Source organism: Spermophilus citellus (genome assembly GCF_964194105.1).
Source record: "Spermophilus citellus genome assembly, chromosome: 13".
NCBI lineage: Eukaryota > Metazoa > Chordata > Mammalia > Rodentia > Sciuridae > Spermophilus > Spermophilus citellus.
This window is the reverse complement of record NC_138193.1, coordinates 71,320,495-71,344,683: the sequence shown is the minus strand read 5'-3', so window position 1 is coordinate 71,344,683 and position 24,189 is coordinate 71,320,495. Positions and strand designations below refer to the sequence as shown.

General features: G+C 40.3%; 1 protein-coding gene across 2 annotated transcripts in view; it reads left to right on the top strand.

Moving 5' to 3' along the window:
• Positions 1-24,189, top strand: part of SPTBN1 (spectrin beta, non-erythrocytic 1) — a 198,402-nt gene that overhangs the window by 33,503 nt on the left and 140,710 nt on the right. For both annotated transcript variants that reach the window (XM_081265412.1, XM_081265413.1), the window contains exon 2: positions 21,267-21,461. In XM_081265412.1, coding sequence (XP_081121538.1) covers positions 21,314-21,461 — 148 coding nt within the window. In that variant the 5' untranslated portion in view covers positions 21,267-21,313. The remainder of the gene's footprint in view (positions 1-21,266; positions 21,462-24,189) is intronic.

Sequence of the window (24,189 nt, the reverse complement as noted above, 5' to 3'; positions counted from 1 at the left end):
CATCTCTGATGGGTGGTGAGCAAGGAACAAAGTCCACTCGGGGCCATTGCCCACCTCCAGGAGGATGAGGAGAGAGGAAGCTCAGGTTCAGAGCTCAAGGAGCCCATAGATGCCTCTCCCCCAGATCTGTCCTAAGAATGTTCCTGTGGGGAGAACCTTGTTATCCAAGAGGGATCTGTCTTGCCAGGCAGCTCTGCTGAGTCCAAGAAACTGCAAACCATGCTGGAATCCCACCTGTACAAATACTTAAAATTTCTCATTTCAAAAATAGTGTTCTCTGTATAAGAAACTAAGGGAAATATAATTAAGAAAATTAAAATTATCTCTAATCCCACTACCCAGTGCTAACTGCTTTTAACATTTTGGCATATATTTTTCACTGTTTTGTCTGAGCCTTGTCCCATGTTTTATGTAGGCATATAAAATATTGGTCTTACTTGATTCATGAGTCTACATATTACAGTATATCTTGATTTATTTAGCCAAACTTCTCCTTGGGATTTGTTCTGTGTTAAAATTTCCGGGAGAACTGTAATTGCTTTATTAATAGCAAGTAAAGTTAAAATTATTATTATTATTAAAAGATAATAGTTTTCAATTTATATCACAGAAAAATAGCCTTAATGTAGTGGACATTTTGAATAAATGAAGGGAGGGAGACCCCAACCCCCTTTTTAGAATTACACATGGCACATACAGTAGTTCTTTGTTGTGGAGTGATGATTATTTCACCTTTGCTCTTCACAGAAAGTAACCAGCAGTGTAAGCTCTGTTGTTCTCAAAGGAAGATTTCTTCCCCATATCAGAAATACATTAAAAAGTATAAACAATAGCAGTAGCTAACATTTTTGAAAGCTTCTGTGTTCCATGCATTGCTAGAAGCATTTTACATGTATTAACTCATTTAATCCTTTAAACAGTTCTTTTGAGATATAGATTACATTATTATTTCTGTTTGATAGGTGCATAAACTGGAGCAGTGTTAGTAACATACCTAAATAAATGATCAATATTCTATAAGAAAATATAGTAATCATCACTAGTAAGCAGTCAGGAAAATTAAAGTAACTATGAACTCCCCCTTAAGAGACTATAGTGATCTTAACCCTATATTTGTTGTAGTTCAGGGTAGAAGGTAACAGGCCCTGTTGCACAGTGTTGGTAGGAGTGTCCATTTTGATAGGGTACTAGGTTTCCTTCTAGAAATTTAAGAAAATGGAGCTGGGCATGGTAGTGCACATCTATAATCCCAGTGGCTTGGGAGGCAGGAGTCTTGGGAGTTCAAAGCCAACTTCATCAATTTAGCCAGGCCCAAAGCAACTCAGACAGCCCCTATCTCTAAATAAAATACTGAAAAAGGGCTGGCGATGTGGTTCAGTGGTTAAGTGCCCCTACGTTCAATTCCTGGTACCAGGAAAAAAAAAAATAATAAGGTAATGATATTGTCAAATAAAAAAAAAGTAATGATATTGTCACGCTCATGGAAATAGTGTTGAAAAATGTGAATGTCTCTGTTCTATGGTAGGATCTTGGTTAAATAAATTGTGGTATAGTCATAGCTTTCCACAGAATGCTGCATAGCGGTTACAAATGGTATTTTAGGCATATGTTGAAGGAAGTAGTTGCTCAGGAAATAGTAAATGGAGATCAACATTCAGTGTGGAACATGAGGATCTGATGTCAGTGCAGGCTGCATGCTCCTGGTTGTTGGTCTTTCCTGCTTCTTCCCCAGCCCCTGAAACCAACACACCTGGCCTCCTCTGTTTTTAAGTGGTGCCAGGAAAACATAATCTGTTGACCCACAGGATGCATGTCCACTCTAGGAATCCTTTGAATCCAGCTAGATGCTCTGACAACATCGTAAAAATGCCTGGCTTAGAAGAGGAAGTGCATTGACTGCATTTAACAAGTGCAGAAACTATTTTACAACTGGAAAATCCAACCACAATAAGAAATACAAATTGGTGGCTGTTGAGTTAAGTCTACCACTAAGCTTGCTTGAGTGCCTTCCTTCTTCCCCTGAGACTCACTCCATCCAGCAAGGAGTTTTCCTGCTTACCTCTTTATTAACTGCCTTTACATGCTAGGAAATTTTTTTTTTTTCCAGCAGTTTATCTGTCCTGGGTCTCATTTCCCCTTGAGGTGCTTGGCAATAGAAGATGATCGTTTGGATTCAGATATTAATGATTTGATGTGTTACCCTTATGTAATTGAACTTTAATGATTGCTTTTTCCTCAAAGGTGGAACTAAATTGTTTGGGAATTTTAACTACTCAATGTCAGCTCCCAAGGACAGCTCAACCTGAATCCTCCTCCAAGCCACAGAATTTAAAGACCTCCTCAATACTAACCAAAAGCATTGTTCTTGGGTTACAGAAAGAACTTTGTATGGTATGCTTCCTACATTTTGAAAAATATCTGCAAATATTTTGGGAACTGGATTTCGGGAAGGACTAGCCTCTGGCTGAACTCTGCTGCAAAATCCATAAATACAGGGCTTCGGCTCTGCACAGCAGGACAGGTGCAAGTGTACACCAGTGACCTCACAGCCGGAGACCATTTCTCCAACATCCTGCCAGGAGAAGAGTAGAAAATAACAAAGGAAAAAAAAACCAAAAAACCAAAAACCCCAAACTTTCTAGTTGGCATTCTTGTTGAGGAAATCTATAAAGAATCAACCTGGGGTTGTGGCTCAGTGGTAGCATGCTTGCCTAGCATGCATGAGGCACTGAGTTTGATCCTCAGCACCACATTAAAAATAAAGATATCGTATCCACCTAAAACTAAAAAAATTAAAAAAAAAATGAAAAAAGAATTAAGCTGCTGTTGACTTGTTCTGTGTACTTTTTGTCTTAAGAATATGTGTTAGAGAGTCCTGTCTGAAAAACCTGTTGTTTTATATTTTCTCAAGTTGTTGGTACAGCATCTGGATAGAACTCAACTCAAGCTGGAGAGGAAGCAAGACAGTGGCAAGCTAAGAGCATAGACCATTGCTTCCAGCAGGGCTTTCTGTGATGCTGGGGACCATGTATCTCCACACTCTTCAGTTTGATCACCATGGGCCATATGTGGCTTTTGAACAGATATGAGTAGTGTGATTGAGGAGCTGAATTTTAAATCTTATTTAATTTTAATTAGTTTAGATAGCCACCATAGCATGTGTGGACTGTGCTGGACTGCACGGGGTAGACTCAGAAGCTAGACCACTTGGGCTCAAATCTCAATTCCATTCCCTTTTGTGTCTTTGACTTTGGGCAGGTACCTCCTGTTAGCTCACACTGTTCTGTTGTTACCTGTGGAGTTCAGGGGTATCCTGGGGCAATCACTGGCCTTCGGCAGAAGCCTTGAGGTAGGGTTACCAGTTGGCCTCTTCCGGAAGGATTGATCTTTCAGTTCCTAATGATGGTGATCCTTTGCCTATTTTAGCTTTTTTTTTTTTTTTAAATATAACAGTGGCAAATATTGGTAGTTTTTTTGTGAGTTTGTGTATTTTTATTTTTATTCTTAACCAAGTTAAAGTTGGAAACCCACATCAGTCCCTTCATTCATTTACTAATTCGTGAAATTGAAAAGTCTGTGCTTAGTTGTACAACTCCAGTTGGCTTATATAAACTTTAAAAAAAAAAAAAAGACCCAACATTCATGAAGTACTAAAAATGAGAGGCTTTTGAACCATAATTGATTTGATGAGATGTGGACATAGTGAAGGAAGGTGACTTTTTTTGGGGGGGGGGAGGGGCCTGTTGTTTTGCTTTCCACACTTGCTAAAAAGTGGAGGAAGGGGGAGAGAATGGACCGGTTGGCCAGTTTGCTTTTACATGTGAAAAATATTAAAATGTTAGCAACGGCCCAGCCACTGACATAAGAAAAATAGTTTCACAGTTAAGCCTCTAAATGATATCCTAAAAACACAACATTTGCAATTATCTAATTAAAGTGATAAAGGCCTCAGGTAGTGGAAGTAATATGGAAGGCATTTTCTGGCAGATAAAGCTTCAGAAACCTTCACATCTGCACATGATTACGAAGCCCCTGTGGTTACTTCTCTTTCCCCCTTGCCTTAGCCCACAGTTCTCACTATGGACTAATAGTACATCATAATAAACCCCTGGATGCCAGCCAGCCCCGCGTTTTTGGCTAACTTTTCCCGTGTTTGTGAAAGTTGAAAGGGCGGTGCAGCTGTTGCACTGGGTACTTTCCAGTGGGGGATATGTTTTCCAGATGAAAGTGCAAATGGTAATTGAAATGTAATCAGTGTTTTTGGCATCTTGCTATTGTAATCCTTCTCACTATTTGTGATGTTAATTGTTCATTTCTTAGGGTTTGTTTTGTGTTTTTCTGTGGTCTGTAATCTACTAAAAGTGAGGAAGTGAACGAATGTTTTAGGCAGTTTTCCATTCTTTAACAACATCAACAACAACAACAAACCAACAATGGCAAGTAGTTAACATTTCTTGGATGAAGGTTTATTTTAAATAGCCAATAATTTGTGTCCAAGATATCTTATTGTGAGACTCATGTTTCTTACAGCAGAGGAAAATAAAATCTAAATCCCAAATAGTGTATCCAAATTCTAGAGCTGACTGGAAGCTTCTAGATCATTTATGTAGGCTTCAGACTCAATGCTTCAAGGGTTCTTAGGACCAGGCAGCATACTTAGATGGACTCAGTGATAAGCATACCTTTTCTGTCCTGATCCACCATGCTAAGGTGGGTTGTCAAGGAGTTGAGGGGGTGTATATGTAGATGATTTTGTCCATATTAGAGAATTACGAAGTTCTCTGTTTTGTTGAAGCTAGCAGGAGCACCAGTTGATTGGTAGTTGTCAGCCTTTCGCTGCATGGTTGAAAAATCTTCATGATCACTGAGTCAGGTTATAATCAAGCCAAGCTAATTAAATCGGATCCCCACTGGTATTTGTGATGTTTGTTCAGAGTGGGGAGTCACTGTTCTAGACCAGCTCTCTCTCTTAGCAGACAGGAAACGGAGGCCCTGAGCACCCGTGTGACTTCTCCCATGTCCCTTGTGGATACTGACCCAAGTATGGGATGGTCTGTTTCTGGAAGGAATATCTAGTGACCTCCCAAGATGCCTGTATACTATCTTGCAGGGGTTCAGCTTAGGAAGCCGCAGAGAGCAGAACGGTGGGTTCCCTGGTGACAGGGAGGAGCATTTACCTTCCTGCCTTGACACCCTGTTGGAAACTGCCCTTCCTTTTCCCACTGGAGCTTCTGGCTGACAAACTGCCTCAAGTGCTCTTTTTTTTTTCTTTGAGAAACAAATAGGTTTATAATTGCCCAAATGAGATGGCAACTTCCATATGAGGTACTTATTATCACAAAAGAGCTTCTCAGCATAGCTGGGCAACTCTGTTATAGAAACTCTTCTTCTCTCCTTTAGGGAACAGTACAAATTCAGCAGTGTTTGATGTAAATGACCATCTCTCGTGTTACCATATCCATTAAGGATCTTTTAAACCCATTAAATGCTAACCTGACTGAACACATGGTGTGGTTGTGTGGTATCTAGAAAGAGAGGATGCACTTCATAGACCCTGGCTGGGTCATTCCAGTACTTCATGTTTTGAAGGTTCCAGAATGCCCTCCTTACCTACTCACCTTTCTACTCATTAACTCCTTGGTGTGGTGGTTGGGTTGATGGAAAGGTGGTACCTGGGTGTCCCTTGCTGGCACTGGAGAGTTACTAGCCCCACCTAGGATGGGAGCCTCTGGGGAGAGGGGAGGATGTTGGTGGTAGAGGGGGTTGCTGCAGCTGAGAAAAATGGAAGCCAGAACCCAATTATGATACAACTTGTGTACATGAGACTTTTTGCGAGAAAAGATGGATCACATTTTTGTTAAGTATTTCTAGCTCCCTGAAAATTTGTGTTGCAGGTGATGATTAGCATATTTTGGAATATTTGATAGAAAAACATTTGCATTGTAAAGCAAGACTGGATTAAAGGGCTTTGGTTCATTTCCAGATCTGTTCTTTATTCTTGTAATATGACAGAATCCATTTCCAAATATGAAACTTGAGAGAGTGTGTGTATTTTTCTTTTCTGGATGCCAATCAAAGAATTCATTATTCCTTATCCAAAACATTCAGTGCCCTCTGAAATGACACCCTATCCTTTCATACCTGCCCCCCCCACCCCCGCCCCATGGGAGTGTGAGACTGTAGCTATAATGGGGAGCTAGTTATTTTCTACTTTCTGGTCCCAGAGGCTTCAGCCCTCTCATCATCTGGAAGCCAATGAAGGTTTGTTAGTCTTGTCAGGAGCCAGTTAGAGGGACCTAAGGAATGTAGACTATAATGGGCAGCTGGCGTCAATTTAGTGCTGTGGGAATGGTCAGGCTGTCGGAAGGGTCTAGCTTTACCTGCCCACCCCCTCCTCTGTGAGGGGTCAGTTTACTTCGTGGAGGGCTGCTTCTGACATAGCTGTCTATTTCTGGCAACAGCCAGCAGAGATTGAAGATACCTCCTGCCATTTCAGGAAGAGAAATAATATCCACTCCGGAGAATACATTTTGAGGCTGTGCATGCATGGGTGATGGCTCCCTGCCTGCTTTTCCTGCGGAAGGTTCTCCATGTAGAGAAAGATTAACAGACTTAGCCCAAAGTCAGACAGAGACGTGTTAATGAAAAATCTATCCCAGTGCCAAACCAAAGGCAAACTCTGGTCTACCTGGGGTGTTTTTTCCCCTCATTTTTGGAATGTGCACTGAAGCAACAGGGAAGGGGTTGGCCACACCTCTTTTGTAAAGCCCTTTGAGCTTTTAGCAGGAGCCTTCTAGAGCATCTAGATGGAAGTTCCTGGAATGTGTGAGTGGTGAGCAGTCTGGTTGAAGAGGGCTGATACTTGTTGGCTTTGCCCTCTGTGGAGAAGGAGCTCTGCACTGACTTCTGAGCTAACATCAGGCAGCCACCTGAGGGAAGAATGTCCTTGAGTTTCTGCCACGTTCCCTCTGAGGTGCCGAGGAAGAGGAGAGCTGATGCTCCTTGCTGTGCAGCTGCCCTCTTTCCTGGCATAGTAGTCACTCTGGACTTTACACCAGGAGGGGTTTTAACAATTGCATGCATTCTTAGTCTTCGGTTCAGTGATCCCTGAGTTTAAAAAGAAAAATCTTTTTGCCAGATGGAGCTTACTCTGTTGAGCTTATTAAAAAAAAAAAAAAAAAAAAAAAGATGACACATTTGGACTCTGATCACCCATTGTCATCTGCCCCTAAGACTTGTATCTCCATCTCCATTCTTTTTTTCTTTTCTTTTTTTTAGTTGTAGTTGGATACAATACGTTTGTTTTATTTATTTGTTTTTATGTGGTGCTGTGAATCAAACCCAGCACCTCTACCATTGAGCCATAACCCCAGCCTGCATCTCCTTTCTGATAGTTTCTATTCAACTTTTCTTGCATGTTCCATATGGAGATATGAGAATGATCTCATAGGAACTTGCCCAGTCTTTTAGCACACTGCATAAGCCTGTGGCTGCATTCCTGTTCATGAAGACTAGGCATAGTGTGAGAGGTCTCTTTGCAGTCAGTAACTAAGGGGATCAACCACCCTTCCTGCCTGTCAAGCTCAGTGTGGGAATAGGATGCTTTTCGGAGAGATGTCTTTGACACTGACTCCCCCGCCTCCAACCTTTTGAGAATCTGAAGAATTAGCAGCATTTAAAGGTATCCAAGGTTAGAAACAAGAAATCTTCTTGAACATGAAAGTGACTATCCTTGTGGGTTACTGTTTTAACTCATGTTCTTTTCTCCAACTCTTAAACTGGCCTTTTCCTCTCTAGTCTTAGGATATACTCACTCTTTAACAAGCAACTCAGCAATATCCAAAACATATGCCCTTTGCCCACTTCTGGCCAAGACACACCTAAATGCCTAATCGCCCAATTCTTCATCTTCCTGTAGCTGAGAGTGGTTTCAGTGAACAACTTGCTCATACTTTATTGAAGGTTCCACATATGTAAGTTCACTCTGCTCCGAAATATCTTGGTGCCATCATATTCTGTTTTTAGAAAATTGGTCATTTGGGAACTGCATTAATAGCCATTAATGAGGGTACTCACTTAGCACGTGTGAAGCTCTGGGGTTTGATCCCCAGCATCATATTTAAATAAATAAATAAACAAGTAGATAGATGGATAAATAAATGTATTGTGTCCAACTACAACTAAAAAATAAATATCTTAAAAAAATAGCCATTAACAAAGCAAATTCTGCAGCCTTCCGATATGGTACCTTGTTGCCACCAGCTCCTTTTCTGAGTATCCCCCTCACTGTGGTAGGACACTGCTGCTGTACAGTTAACGCTGGCATGTGCACATTGCTCAGTAAATGCCCTACGTGGGACTGACTGGGTCACGTCTGTCCCATTAGAGCAAAAACCTGGTCAGGTGAAAAGAGTAATTTCTTAGGTAAATGACTTTCTGAGATGCGGCCACCTCCCTCCCCACAACCTTAAGAGGCAGAGAGTTTTCATGTAAACAGTCGAAACAAAGGACTTGCAAAGCACAGTCATCATACATTCTCATGTTCTATGACGTTATTACATCATAAAAAAAACTCTCGGTAATCTCACATCTACTAAGTAGGAATATCTCTATCCTTTTGCAATAACAAAATCCCAGACTCAGTATCTCTATGACTTGAGAAGTCACATTAGCATAAGCAGTATTTCTAATTAGAAGGGTGTTTTGTTTTTTAATCAACAATGTTTTCTGCAGTACCTATGATGTTTAAAAAGTATAAAACTTCCCAGTAAAATACTTTGGTGATAGATATTTCTAGTGGTGGACTTAAATGTTTTCATAAAAATGTAAAAACTGTTTTCAAAATTTCTGCCTATTATTTTCAGTTGGCATTGTGCAACCCAGTGAAAATGTGTATAAATGTTTGCAGAAGAATACTTTCATTCATAAAAAGAATACAAAGGTTTTCTTAATATGAAAATGCCCCAAAGAAAGAATGGTCATGATTAACAGATTCATTTAAAAATAGGAATGGAAAAAACATTTGTTTGAAATACTTTCTGAACCCCCATCGTTTAAGAGACAGCATTACACTCACCTTGGGAAACAGGTTTTAAGTACTGTAGATATACCGTGTTACATTGATTTGCAAGAATGGGGAACACTTTGTGGTTAACCATTTCATAGAGGCCTATCAGTTGGAAAGGATCTTGGTATTCGTATAGCCCAGCTTCCCACACAGTACTCAGCCCCCTCTGTAGTTACCTTGTTGAATGGTTCACCCCCCTGGGCAACCCTGGCTGCGTTTCTGGGGAGCTTTATGAGAAAGAAGCTCCTAATCCTGTGCTACTATGAAATTGCTGCCCCCAGCCTGCCAGGGAGTCTGCTAGCTCTTTATGAGGACTTCTGAAGCTGCCCTCTAAAGATGATTGCACTGTTGTCTCTTTAGGGCTTTTCCCTGAGTGGTGCTAGTTCTGGGCTGGGACTCCTAGATGTCTTACAGCCTGGCTGCCCTCTTCTGGACACTTTTGGGTTGGTCAGTATTCTGGGGTAATTTATCTTGGTTTCTAAAAATGAAGTGTCTTCTCCTGTTGCTTCTTGCTGAGCCTGCCATGCTTTCTTAGACTTACTATCAGTTTTCCTCTCTTTAGCTTTGGGTACTTTGTCTTAAAATATAAATGCAGAACTGTATGCATATTTGAACAATTCTGAGTCCCTTCTTGACACTGGGGCCTTTGCTGTGCTAAGTGTGCTTTCTAAGGAAGGGAGGAAAGTGTTGACTGGACCTGGGTCCTGTGTTGTGAATCTGCCCCATCATCCTTGAATCTTGAGTTCAGCACGCAGTCTGTGTATGTTTATCTTGAGGAATGAACCCCAAATTTGAAGTTGCTGTTTGATGTTTTCCCTTTGTCTGTGAAGGGAGTTAAAATTTCAAGTGTGATAAATCTAGTTTTAAAATATGAAATGAAATGTAGGTAACTCTTGATTTATAAGACCTTATACCACCAGGCATGGCGTTACACACCTGTAATCCTTATGACTCAAGAGGCTGAGGCAGGAGAATCGCGAGTTCAAAGCCAGCCTCAGCAAAAGTGAGGCGCTAAGCAACTCAATGAGACCCTATCTCTAAATAAAATATGAAATAGGACTGGGAATGTGCTCAGTTGTCAAGTGCCCCTGAGTTCAATCCCCAGTACACACACAAAAAAATTCATCAGGTGTCTACTACCCCCAGATTTCTCTCTCTGTACAGGATTATAGAATACTAACAGCCTTTAGTTCCCTCCGAAGGTTCCAGATTGCCCTGCCATCCAGTTCATTATTTACTCAGCTCCTGATTTCGAGAAAAGAAGCAACTGCTTTGAAGGCATTTGGGAACAGGAAAAAACAAAGTACATGCTTTGTAGATATTTGGAGAAGCAGAAATCTTGTGCATTAATAACTGTGTTATCAGCTTGATTTGGGTTGAGCAAGTAGTTAGAAAAGGCATTTTCCAAAATCATATCACCAGGGAATTTTTGTTGAGGCTAGCCTTGAAACATTGTCCTTCTAAACTAACTAAACCACATTTTTGTTGTTGTTGTTAATAGGGATTGAACCCAGGAAGGACTTTACTACTGAGCTACATCCCCAGCTCTTTTTGTTTTGTATTTGAGACAGGGTCTTGCTAAGTTACCCAGTATCTTGCTAAGTTGTTGAGGCTGACCTCTAACTTGCAATCCTTCTACCTCAGCCTCCCCACTAACTGGGATTATAGGTGTGAGCCACAGTGCCTGGCTTTTACTTTTGTATTTTTGGGAATGGAACCCAGGGCCTCAAACGCGTTAGGGATTCACTCTTATCACTGAGCTACATTCCTTTTGTGTGTGTGTGTGTGCGTGTGTGTGTTTGTGTGTGTGTTGCTAGGGATCAATTTCAAAGCCTTGCACATGCTAGGCAAACATTCTACTACTGAGCTATATCCTCAGCCCCTCTATATCCGGGAGTTTTAAAAGACATTTGATGTGATCTCAGTACTCTGGTCTTGTTCTATGTCTCTTCTCACCTGCGGGGGGAATAAAAAAAGTTCATTTCTTTTACTAACAGAACTGTTTGTCTTACACTTAGCGTGTAACCTGCTAAGACCTTGTTTTCATTTTGAAGTCATTTGAGAAAAAGAGTGAGAGCCATTTAAATTATAAGCTCATGCCCATGTAGCCTTGGATAAGCTGCATTGTTCTATGACTTTCTGGGAAATGTGATAAGGCATCCCCAGCCTGGGTGTTGGACTGATGCTCTGGCCAGTGGTACACATCCTTGCCTGGTAAATGCATCCTGCTAGCTGTCAAGTCCTCTATTAGAGCTCCTCATGATCCCAAATTCATGGTACTATTTTAGACACTGTGGCTCTTTTTTTTTCTATTTTTTTATACTAGTGTTTAGACATTCTGTAGGTCACAGTAAAATCCACATTTACTTGTATCATTTGAAAACATTTACTTTGATATCAAGTTTAATATTGAGCACCTTTGGAAATGAGCCTTTATATTAACATTAATATACAGGATTCTAATGAATTCCAGACTGTGTATGTTATTAGGCACTCTTTCTTTCTTTCTTTCTTTTTTTGGAAATTCTTTCAGATTGTAATGAGGTTTAAACAAATTTTAGTAACACAAGTTTGATCATATTTAGTTTTTCTGGAGTTGCTGTCACCTTTTAACAGGGGCGATGGCCAGTGTCTCACTGGGGGGTTCTTCTTTCTACCCGGGAGGATGTAACCCACCCTAAAACTTAAAGTCTCAAATAATTAGGAACAAAACACAAATAGTCAGAAATTTATTTACAAAAGCAAAGCCCCTGGTAGATCTAGTTCACATGGGAGCTGGAACTAGACAAAGGAAAGATGGCTCTGGTAGTTTATTTAAGGGGGTAAGTCAAAGACAGGGATAAAGGGCAGAGTCTTGCTTCCTGATGCCTCGCAGTCAGCAGGTTGATTGGCATCTTCTCAGGTCACACCCATCTCAGGTGTTGTGTGGGATCTTTGGCAGAGCTTGAGGGGGAAATTCACCTCATCAGGCAGTAAGTCCCGGTGGGGGTGTGCCACAGGGAGTTCCCAATGCCAGACTCATCTCCTCACTAAGCTATGATGTGCAGTGTAGTCCACATACAGCCCATGGATGGCTCATGATACCCTTTCAAGTATCATACGCCAACCTTTACTCATTTATCTGAAAGATTACGGATGTACAAGTAGTAAGTTTGGAAAATGTTCATCAAGCATACAGAGGGAATAGGCTTGCTGCCCAAGCAATGAGAATTGTTACAATTGCTCTTTGAGAAATTTTTTTTTTTTAAAGAGAGAGTGAGAGAGGAGAGAGAGAGAGAGAGAGAGAGAGAGAGAGAGAGAGAGAGAGAATTTTTAATATTTATTTTTTAGTTCTCGGCGGACACAACATCTTTGTTGGTATGTGGTGCTGAGGATCGAACCCGGGCCGCACGCATGCCAGGCGAGTGCGCTACCACTTGAGCCACATCCCCAGCCCGCTCGTTGAGAAATTTTTGAGTAATAAAATTCAAACTTCTGGAAATTTGGGTTATCAGTAGAACTTAGGGTTTATACCATTTTGTAAACGAAAGTGATCTTAGAACAATCTGTATTTATGATAAATATGTTATAACGCAATTCCAAATGAGATCATGAAGTTGGTAATTCTTTTTTTAATCCTACACAAGTGTGAGCCAGGTAAAAACAGATTTCTTATAAAAATTCAACTTTTACTACATGAATCTGCATAGAGAAGGTTGTCTCTTACATAACAATGAGACTTTTACGGGGGTCCAGAATTCATATGTAGCAAGAAGCATTGTGTTCTAGAGTTAGGTGGTTGTATGGTGATATTGTTCCTGCCACCTGCCAATTCATTTCACATTTTTTTCCTAGGGAAAAAAAAAACTTGCTATGGCTTAGATGTTGTGCTAGATGCTGGTGATATAAAGGTGAATAGAACAGACAGGAACCTGGTGTGTGTGTGTGTGTGTGTGTGTGTGTGTGTGTGTGTAGAGAGAGAGAGAGACAGACAGACAGACATAACAGTTGCTATAGTATTGCTTTTTATTGCAGTTCTACATATTTCTTTCATTCGATCCCTAGTCTGGGTAATTGAGATGTACGTTTTCACTTGATAGATTTTCGGCACTGGGCCACTCTAGGAGTAAAAGTCAGCTTCCAGATAGAAAGCTTGTTTTGTGATTGGTCCTCTGTTGTTCAGGCACACATGATGCTGACTTGTAGCAATTTCACAAGGAAGAAGGCAATGAAATGCCAAACTCACTGAAATTCAGGATTGATGTTTTGGCAGCAATACCATTTGGAAATAAGAGTAAGACAAATAATTTTTATAGTGACTCAGAAACCCCACTTTGGCCTTAAGAACATGGTGTTAGGCCTGTACGGAGTTAATGATTTAATTTTAATTGCTCTTTTCTGTAAGTGGAACAGAAGCAAAGATAATTTTTGGCTGCCATGTAGACGAGGATAGCCATCTAGTTAGTGGGAATTATTTTTTAACAATTTTAGTTGGGTTTCAATGAGGTGATCTTGAAGCTTATAAATGAACTTTGGAAGAGCTAACCTTGTTCTGCTGTCCACTTTCAAAATTGATGACTTTAAAATTAGGACCCCTAAAATTATATGTAAAATTTAGAATGTATCAAATATGGGCAGAGGAAAGAAATAAGGTACTGTGTATAAAATTTTAATGTACAGCTGGACTTGGTGGCTCAGTTCCATGATCCTTCTCCTACTTGGGAGGCTGAGGCAGGAAGATCACAAGTTTGAGGCCAGACTGGGCAGTTTTAGTGAGACCCTATCTGAAAATGAAATTTTAAAAGAGGGGTAGGGATACAGCTTAGTGGTGGAATGCTTGGAGGAAGGTCAGAGTAATGCCCTGTCTCATATTAATTGCTCCTTGTTGTCATTCTATAATTTGTCTGTTTTATGCCACCAGGGATGAAACCCAGGGCTTTCTACCACTGAGTTACATTCCCACCCAGCTGTTTTTTCTTTTCTTTCTTTCCTTTTTTTTTTTTTTTTTTTTTGGAGATAGGGTCTCACTAAGTTGCAGCAACTAAAACTTATAATCCTCCTGCCTCAGCCTCCTTGGTTGCTGGAATTATAGGCATATGCCAACAGGCCCAACTGTAATAACAAGTTCTTGAACCACAACAAGATCTTTTTGATAAACTGTCTTAAAATAAAACTATGGTCAGTGTCTTTTCTACTAGTGACATCTTTTAAAATAATTAATTTCTTTCACAATAAGAGTAATTTTGTTCCTCCAAAGGATAGAGCCCGTTTGTTTACAACAAAAACACCTCTCGCTCTCCAGCTGTGTTTTTTTAGAGCTAGATCCAGGCTTCCCCTAGCTACTGATCTGGTAGGAAAGGCCTATCTTTGACTGTTGTGATGAAGGTTTATAGTGGGCACTTTGAAAATGTTACAGGTGGACAATGGCCAAACCCTCATTGCTTCTCCAAAGCACACACTCAGTGTTGGGAGGAGTAGCCCATTGTGGTGTTTTTTTTTTTTTTTTTTAATTTTTAGTTGTAGATAGACACAATGTCTTTATTTATTTATTTAATTTATTTTTATGTGCTGCTGAGACCTGAACCCAGTGCCTCACACGTGCTAGGCAAGTGCTCTACCCCCGAGCTACAACCCCAGTCCCGCATTGTGGTTTTATGTCAGAGGAACAAGGAATGGGATGGGGTAAGTGAAATTGTACTTCTTTGACACAAAAGAACGTGCTCTTCCTCTTCCTATCTTCTAAGGCTTTCTCTCAAATCTTCATATACTTGAAGGAGATGAGCCTTTCCTTTCAGCTTGGGTGGGGTTTCTCACCCTTTTTGTTTTCCCCATCCCCCACCAGGAGTCTCTTAGACACTATTGCCCAGCCCTAACATTTAAATACCATAGATGTGCAGTGTATCTGTACTTAACATCCAAAGGAGCTTTTCACCTACTCCCCAAATGAATTTGAAGTCCATCAGGGGCAATATCATCCCCATTTTGAAAGCACAGGCTGGGAAACCTGGCTTGGGGAGTTGCTGCTCTAGGCAGACATTAAACTTTGATGAGGGCTAATCCATGTCGTCATTTATTTAAGATCCTTGAGTCCTTCAGATAGTTTTCTGATATGGATCACTGTTAAAGGATTGAGTTGTTTACCTAAAGCTTGGACTTTGAAGTTGCTCTACTTGGTTCAGATCCTGTTGACCTCCTCATCTGATTCTTGCTATGTTATCACTGGCAAAGCCTTAGATTATTCATCATTTATTAAGCCTTAGTTTATTAGCAAAATAGAGCTAATAATAGTTTCCTCAAAAGGTTGCTGGGGAGGACTGAATGAGAACATAGGGCAAGCCATCAAAAAAACTGATATTATTAGTTGTGTTAGGGCTTAGACCTACTAGCTCTGCATTTTAAAGATTAGATTGTGTGCTTTTCTGAATTCAACAGTGATACAGATATGGGAGAAAAAGATAAAGAGCTATGTGACACCATGCAGTTTAACTTTGGAAGGTATGAAATAATGTGATGGAAGAATACATATTAGGTAAATATTGTCAATCAAGTAGAATTCATATGTCAATAGGGATGAAACAATACAACATTAGCAACCTACCAAGAAGATGAAATATGGACTGGTGATTGTATACCTGCTATATAGCCTCAGGTAAATTGTGAGCTGGAGGCAACTTCCCTGCTTCCTGGCAACTGAATGGTGGAGAGGTTTGAGGCAAAACCCTCCAATGTCTGTTACTGGAAGTTCTTAGACACTTAATTTGGTCTCTTCAAAGTCCTGAGCAGGACTTATTTTTATTTTTTAATATTTTAAAAAAGAGCACACGAGCAGTCCAGTGTATGCCTTTTCACGTCTTTTTTGAGTAAGATGAGAGGGTTTTCAGTGTTTGCAGAACATCTGGGTCTGTGAATTCTCCCAGAGTGATTGTCAGCATCTGATTTTTCTCCTTAAGGAGGATTGGCAAATATTAGTCACCTTCTTATTTATTTATTTGACCCTTTATTAAGGTTGAGTATTAAGCGAGTGCATATGTGTGTATGATTGTGTGTAGTGCCAATGAAAATTCTATTTATTCTTTATTTGTTGCTTTGTTTTATGAAATCTGAGTAATTTGGACCAAAAAAAAAACTTTCATGGGTAAAGACTAAATTAAAAAGGGAAACTTGAATTTTAATAGTGCATGGAGATACACCTTGTTAAATACATGTTCACATTCATTAGCAGCCAATTCTAAAAATGTGACCACCTTAAGAATAGAGTCTCCCCCTGCACTTAACTGTCTAGGGAGTAGCTGTCAGCACAGGGTACTAGTCAAACATAGGAGAGTTGGTGGACTCCTGGGGAGATTTTACAGAGTATCACAAGAAGTTGCTGGAAGGAAACTTGGGAATAAATTTTAATTTTTTTCAGGGGGGCAGGGGGCTGTCTTGCTAGGTTGCCCAGGCTGAGATTGAAATTGCAATCCTCCTACTTCAGCCTCTTGAGTGGCTGGGATTACAGTATGCACCACTGAGGTTTTATTTTTCAGAAAAAAAAAAAAAAACTCTGTTTATCTGTTACCTGTGTGAAATAGAAAATAAATACGACATCTTGGGAAGTAAAATTGTGTAAATTGTGAGCTGGAGGCAACTTCCCATATGTTAAATATTCTTTCTCTTGGCTGTACTAGATGTTGACTTCCAGAATTTACTCAATACAGAGGAGAACTAGTAAGAGTTCTTAAACCTGGGAGAGTAATGCTCTAGTTTCTTTCCTATTGGTTAACCTTGTGGGAGTCCATGGCAGAGATCTAGGAACCTTTGCCTTTCAGGACTAGAATAGTAATTTCCTTATCCATTTGTGTTTTGGTCCACCAGTTACAGAAAATTAAGTGTCTGCTATTGAAGCAGAAAATGGTAAGGCATTTGGAGTTTCTTTGTTATCTTTTGGTGTATTCCAGTTCATGAAACACAGGATTAGAGAAGAGTAATTTGAGCATTTTTATGCACACACATGGAATAGAGAAGAGTAGGGAAGGTAGAGGTGGATAGGCACTGTTAACTATGTTCTCAAAACCTAGTCGCAAAGAACATGGTATTGCCCATGTCATACCTAGGATAGTACTAATTTTTACTTTTTCAAGAGCTACTTAATGAGCTCCTACTGTGGAGATGAAATCAGATCGAATCCAGGCCCTCTCCTAAGAGGCATTGAGGGCCGTTTCTCCCAGGGGAGAGTGTCCTGTCCTGTGCCAACCTTACACAGTCCTCTCTAGCTTTCCTACTGTGGAACCTCCAGGCAGAGTTCCAAGATGGCCAAGTCTTTCTCCCTTTTTTCTTCCTCATCTTCCCATAGTCATTTAAGAAGTACACATTACCTCATTGGCTCTGGGGATTTATGGCTAGTAGCACCTTGGGAAAATGCAACCCTTTTAGGATAATCTCCTGGGAACATCTGTATGTGGGATATAAACTGTGCTTACAGCTGGCGTGGCCCCTTGCTGAAGTGGGTTGGAGGTGAAGTGTTTGAGGCATGCTGGGTGTCGGGCATCCCATGCCATGGGGATGCTCTCCCAAGCCCTGTCCTTGACTCTGGGTGCTCTTCATCCTCTGGTCACTCCCTCACTGCTGCTGAATACCAGAAGCACCCTTTCACTGTGTGTCTACTGAGGGAAATTGTCCTGAAAATAAAAAGTGTTTCATCGCTGTGAAAACTCAACTGTTTGATAATGTCTTTAGAGAGATGGAGAAAAATAATACCAATACCCAATTTGGGGCCTTTGTTTTGTTTTGTTGGTACTGGGGATTGAACCCAGGGTCACTTTATCACTGAGCTCCATCTGCAGTACTTTTTTGTTTTTCATTTTGAGACAAGGTCTAACTAAGTTGCTGAAGTTGGCTTCAAACTTGTGATCCTCCTGCCTCCCCTCCTGGGATTATAGGCCTGTGCCACCATGCCTGGCTCCAAATTCTAGTCTCCTGAGTGGAACAATTGAATGAAATAATAACTTCTACCATTAATATTTCTTTTGTACACAGAGTAATAAATACTTTTGCTTCCCATTTACCTTTTTAAGGACCAATCACAGTGCTTTTAAAGAATACCATAAATTAAGAACACTTAGGGGCTGTTGGGGTTGTGGCTCAGTGGTCGAGCGCTCACCTAACATGCGTGTCCATCTAAAACTAAAAAATATATCTTTAGAAAAAAGAACACTTGAGGGAAAATGTGTTTTAAGTTCTCTGTATGACTTATTTATTGAATTATCTTACTGTACCCCATAAATTTTTATGATTATTGCCTGTCAACTAAAAATGAACTTATTAATAGAAAGAAAATGAAACTTATTAATATTTGCTTACTGAGAAACTTGTGAAGTTGGTTGTGATTGGGGATGGGTCAGTAGGAGTAAGGGATTCAATCAGTCACAGGAAAAGTCTGGCGACTCCAGAGCCAGGGTGGAGGAAGTTGCAGCTTAGACTGATGTTGGTGGCCCTGGAGGCTGCTGTGTGGCTCATTCTCATCGGTCAGCAGGTGGCACCAAATAGCCAAAACTTATCCAGGGAGAGGTACATTGTGCTTGACTGGATTAAATCACATTTTCTATACTTTGAGAATTTAGGATGAATATCACCTGCACATCCTCCTATCCCGAGGTAAAATCCTTCAAGACTGAATTTTCTGAAAGTCTTTGATGCTGTGATATAGTCATGAAAGTTAATGATCTCTAAAATCAAATATTGATTTCCATCTTTTCTTTTTAAAGGAGGGATGATGGCCCTGAATATTAAATGAAACTATGAGATCATTCAGGAGAATATATTTACTGAATTAGTTTTCTGATTTTTTGTTTTAATGGAATTCTGTAAATATATTGCTAAAATAGTTGTCAATACTTAATATACCAATACATGTACATTGTTGAGATTGATTATGTCTGTCTGTCTGGGAATTTTGCTCCCATTCAGGATTTCTGTTTGAGTGATGATGATGATTTGATTACTCAAATAGTGATGATTATTTGATTATAGATGTGAGTTGGTTATAAGGTGGATTCGGCACTTCTTCCTGAGGAACATGTGGGATATATTGGTCGTGTTCTTAACTTCTGACAAAACTACTAATGATAAAAAAGACGTAGTTATTCATATCATTATTTGCAATCATTATGCTATTAAGGTTTAGTTTGTTTCAGCTTATTTTATTTAACCTGGAAATGTGGTTGCATGTGACATGTGCTTATATGCCCCAGCTTGAGAAATGCTACATCTGAACTACAATAGGATAAACGTTCCTTTTCAGCATACATGGCTTTATTTTCCTGTGACATGAGAAAATCGTCTTTTTATTGGTCGTTCTATGTGCCTGGGTGGAGGTCTGGTCTTATCATTCGGACTCTGTAGTAATGAGGCCACTGAATGGTCCATGTGAATATTCTCGGTACACATTGAATGAGACTTCTGCTAAATAAGCATCCAGGTACAAAAATACTAGGATTTTTGAATTTTAGGGTGTGGGGAGGGATGAGATAGGAAGGAAGAGGGAGGTAACAAACATCTTTCCCTTGGGACATCTTCCTGCCTCTACAGGAGGAATCATCCTTCTCCCTCCCACTCTTTATTTGCAGTCAACTTACTTAGGTAGCTTTGCATGCCTGACTGAGTCTGAGTCCCTGCGGTGAAATTTAAAATATGCAGGAATTCAACCACACCAATAGGAATCAAGCAGGGCCAGGCCCGCATTTTCCTCTTGCCTCAGGTCCTGCCAGCTCTCTCTCTAGAACACATTCACATCTCTCCTCCTCCAGTCCACAGCGCAGGGCCACAACTGGAGTAACCTTCCAACTGACCTCTGCTTCTATTCTTGACCCCTAGAATCTGTTTTCCACACAGAGTCAGGATTACTACTTTAAAAACATACTCCGTGATGTCAGTGACGAGTTTAAATCCGCCCAGTGGCTTCCCGTCGTGCTCATTGCACCCCTGCACACCAGACTCCAGCCATGCTGGTTCTCCAGCACGCTATGCTGTTTTCCTTTGCCTGGAATGCTGTTCCTCTCCATCTGTGCTTGACTCATTCCTTTACGGCAATGAGGTCTCAATTTCAGTACCTGGAGACGCCTTCCTTGACTACTAGGTTTAAAACAGTCACTCACTCTTTCACTTTACTCTGCTTTTATTTTATTTTCTTTAAACTCTCTTTTGCCTCTCTATGTGTGTCCAGCCCCTAGTAGGACTTGAGCTTCCTTAGAGCAATTCCCTTACCTTATTTACTGTTTATCCCTAGCATCTGGAAAGGTGCTGAGCATGGGGTAAGCCCTCAGTGTATTTGGCAACGCTGAAGGGAAAGGCTGCACTTAAAGCTAAACATCCCTCTCTTCATTCTTTGAGGGATTGTGATAAAGTGAAGACAACAGTGAGGTCTAGGTCCTTGTGCCATATTTATCCCTGAAAAACACTGTGACACTCGGTTGGTTCCTAAGGAGTAGGTATTGGTATTGGTCTCGGAAACTGTAATAACAACAATATAAATAATTATAATCACTTATTGAGCATCTACTATGAACTGATAATATTCTTGGTGTCATATTCTTTTTTTAAAATATTTTTTAGTTGTTGATGGACCTTTATTTCACTTATGTGTATGTGGTGCTGAGAACTGAACCAAGTACCTCACGCATGCTAAACAAGCAAGCTACCACTGAGCCACAACCCCAGCCCCTCTTGGTGCCATATTCTTACATCTTAATCTTGGGCAACGGTTTTCTGTTATGTGAGATATATAGAAAAAATGATTTGTTCTTTTATATAACATTTGATTAAAGATAATCTAAAAGATTATATAGTTTGTGATGATATGCAATAGAAACAAAGAAATTTATTCAGAAGCCCCAAGTAGGTGTTCGTATAGCCATGATAAAACTTTAAAACTGTAGTTCAAATTTTACAAAGAAGAAAGAACCATTTGTTGGGAATCCATCATCTCACCCTCTTAATAGCCTGTGAAGTATCTTTCTTATTACTTCCTTTGGGAAACTGAGGCTCCAAGATATTGAGAAGGTTGAACAAGGTCACACAGCTGGCAAAGGCAGTGCTGAAGTTCAGAACCAGCTTTGACTCCAGAAGACTGATGCTGGACAAACACTAACTCTTTTATTTTCTACTCACCTTTATCCTAGCAGCTTTTGTGGGGACTGTACACACTTTGGACACCTAAATATGTTTTTCCTTTTCTTTCTTACAGAATTCTAAGAAGGAGCTGATGTGGAGGAGCAGCTGAGACAGTTCAAGATGACGACCACAGTAGCCACAGACTATGACAACATTGAGATCCAACAGCAGTACAGCGATGTCAACAACCGCTGGGACGTGGATGACTGGGACAACGAGAACAGCTCCGCACGGCTCTTTGAGCGGTCCCGCATCAAGGCTCTGGCAGGTGAGTCCCCTTCATACCCTGTCTCAGAGCTCAGTATGCTGTATGGTCCTCCTTAAAATTGTCCACCTGACTTCTCTATGACTCCTGCTTACACATCATTGTATCTCTCCTTAGCCATGTCCCACAAGACAAGCTGAACACTTTGTAAGGAGCTAGAGTTCCATATTTGGAGAGCTCTCTCTCCTTTTTTTGTCTTTTTTGGAACTGGGGGTTGAACCCAGGGCTTTGTGAATGCAAGGCAGATGCTTTGCCACTGAGCTACATCCCAGCCTGAGCTGTCTCTCCTAATGGCCAGAATAATTCAGAGCACAGAGAGATTTTTATAGCAGTTCAGAAAGAACTACTCAAACGTTGTAAGATCTTTTGACATCTTACATTGCAAAATGTTGGAGCACACTCTACCTTATACACAAAAATACCCAAACCAACCTGTGTTGTTAGTGCCTTGACCTATTAACTGGCCTAAACTGTACAAGGTTCGTTAGCACTACATAATAAGGGCTTTAGATCTGAAAACCAGAAGTATATAGTATAATGTTTAGTAAGGGTACATTTAACACTGTAAGAGGTATATTTATCATTAATTCACTAACACTAGTGGGAACGTGTGATTTCTTATTCCTTTGTTGCTGTTGAATATCTAGAGCATACTTTGACAGTGACCCTTGACAGTGTGTCACCCTAAATTACTTGAAAATTCAGGAAGTGGTTCCATCACTCTGAGAACGCAGCAGTCCTGAATATGTGTAAAGCAGAAGTCAAAATAGAATGCTTTCAAGGTCTTCCATCTGTACTTTGAGACTTCAAAGGAAATTGTTTCTATTGAGAAAAGTGAATTTATACTTTCCCCCCCTAATATCTTTAATTATGATAAATAAAAAGTCAGGTAACTGTTAATTGTGAAAATAGCTCACTTTTCTGTTATTTTTATAATAGAATTAGATTATGAAGCATGTTCATTTGGGATTCTCTTGATTTTTAAACAAAAGGAAACCTAACCCAAAGTAGCTTAAGTAGCAGAGAAAACTGATTGATCATAAAGTAGGCAAATTCAGTCTTATAACAAGACCTGTTCCTGGACTTAATTGGTACAGTCAGGACCCAGTTTCTTTCCCTCCACTCTTTGGCTTTATTTGTTAGTGCAGCCTCCATTTACAATCAGGATCTATCTTGTGGTCTCAAGATGGCTGCCCCAGATCCCAGGTCTCCTGGACCTTACAGACACCCAGAAAAGAGCACATCTGCACCCCCATCATCCTGCAGTCATCTCATTGCCATGTTTGACCCTAGTTGGAGAACAGGACATCTGATTTGACTTCATCTGGACAGGGTACACTCCTAGAGTGAGTATTTAGTCAGTCCCACCAAACAGCTTGGCTAGAGAATTTGGAATGTAACATGAAGCAGGAAGAGGGGAATGGATATTGAGGATGCAGCCAAATGAATGCTATAGGAAAAGTATTCAGCTTTCTTAGGCTAATTTGTCTCCTGAGTGGTGTGATTTAAAGATCTTTCTTGAATGAATGGTTAATTAGATGGTCATTCACTTGAGAGTTGGGGCCTTAGTTTCTGTCTTATTCATTAGCATGGTTCCGTATGGAAACCATGATCTTGGCTTGTGCTAATGGATTGATTGGTGCTTTCAGCCTTCTCCCTTTTTCTTGAATCTTCATTTGAGTCTTAAGACCAGTATGCTAGGGGTGACCAATTACCTTTGCTCATGAGGCTTTTACTTTCTGATTCTAGGCTACCCTGTCTTTCTTCCTTCCTTCCTCCCTTCCTATTGAACCCAGGGAGGGGCATTTAACCACTAAGCCATATCCCCAGTCCTTTTTTAAAAAAATATTTTGTTTAGAGACAGGGTCTAGCTAAGTTCCTTTAGGGCCTCACAAAAAGGCCTTCCTGAGGCTGGCTTTGAACTTGCTATCCTCCTGCCTAAGCCTCCCAAGCTGCTGGGATAATAGGCACATGCCACTGCACCCAGCTACCCTGTCTTTCTTTTAAAGACAGCTTTTCTTGCAAACTGCAGAGAAGTTACTTGCTTTTTGTATGTGGTCTTTTTATAGATGTAGAGCAAAGACCCCAGCTGACCCTCGTTCATTTTTCCTGATATTCCAAGGATGTTTGTCTACGTCCCAGAAGAACTGGGTCACAATATAATAACAGTGCTCATTATGGTGCTTATTATGTGCCAGGCACTATTTTAAATGCATTGAATATTTTAATAGTTAATCCTATAACGATCGTGTGAGAGTTACCATCATCTATAAAGTATAAATGAGGAAGCAGTCACGGAGGGATTAAATAGCTTGCCAGGGGACACTACTGGCACTTCAGCCTAATGACCAAAAAGAAGTGGAGAGAATTGCACTCTCCCATCTACAGAATCTACCTGGAACACTGGCAGGACTGGGCACAGCGACTCTTTCTCAAAGTAGAGAAAAGCTTCATCTGAAAGCTACTTCCTCATACAAGTTGGGTGAAGAGGGAGTCTTTCAACTCTTCTCAACTCTTTCGCTTATAAAATTTTAAGATTCACATATATTTTAAGAAAATATTTAGAGTTAATACTGACTTGCCATGTACTCAAAGTTTATACACATACCCAAAATATATATATCCAAAATACAATCACATTAACGTGGAAAGTCACTAGTGAGATTTTACATGTTTATACTGTCTTTGAAGCACATCTCTCTTATATATGAGAGTCTGGTGAGTTACATAC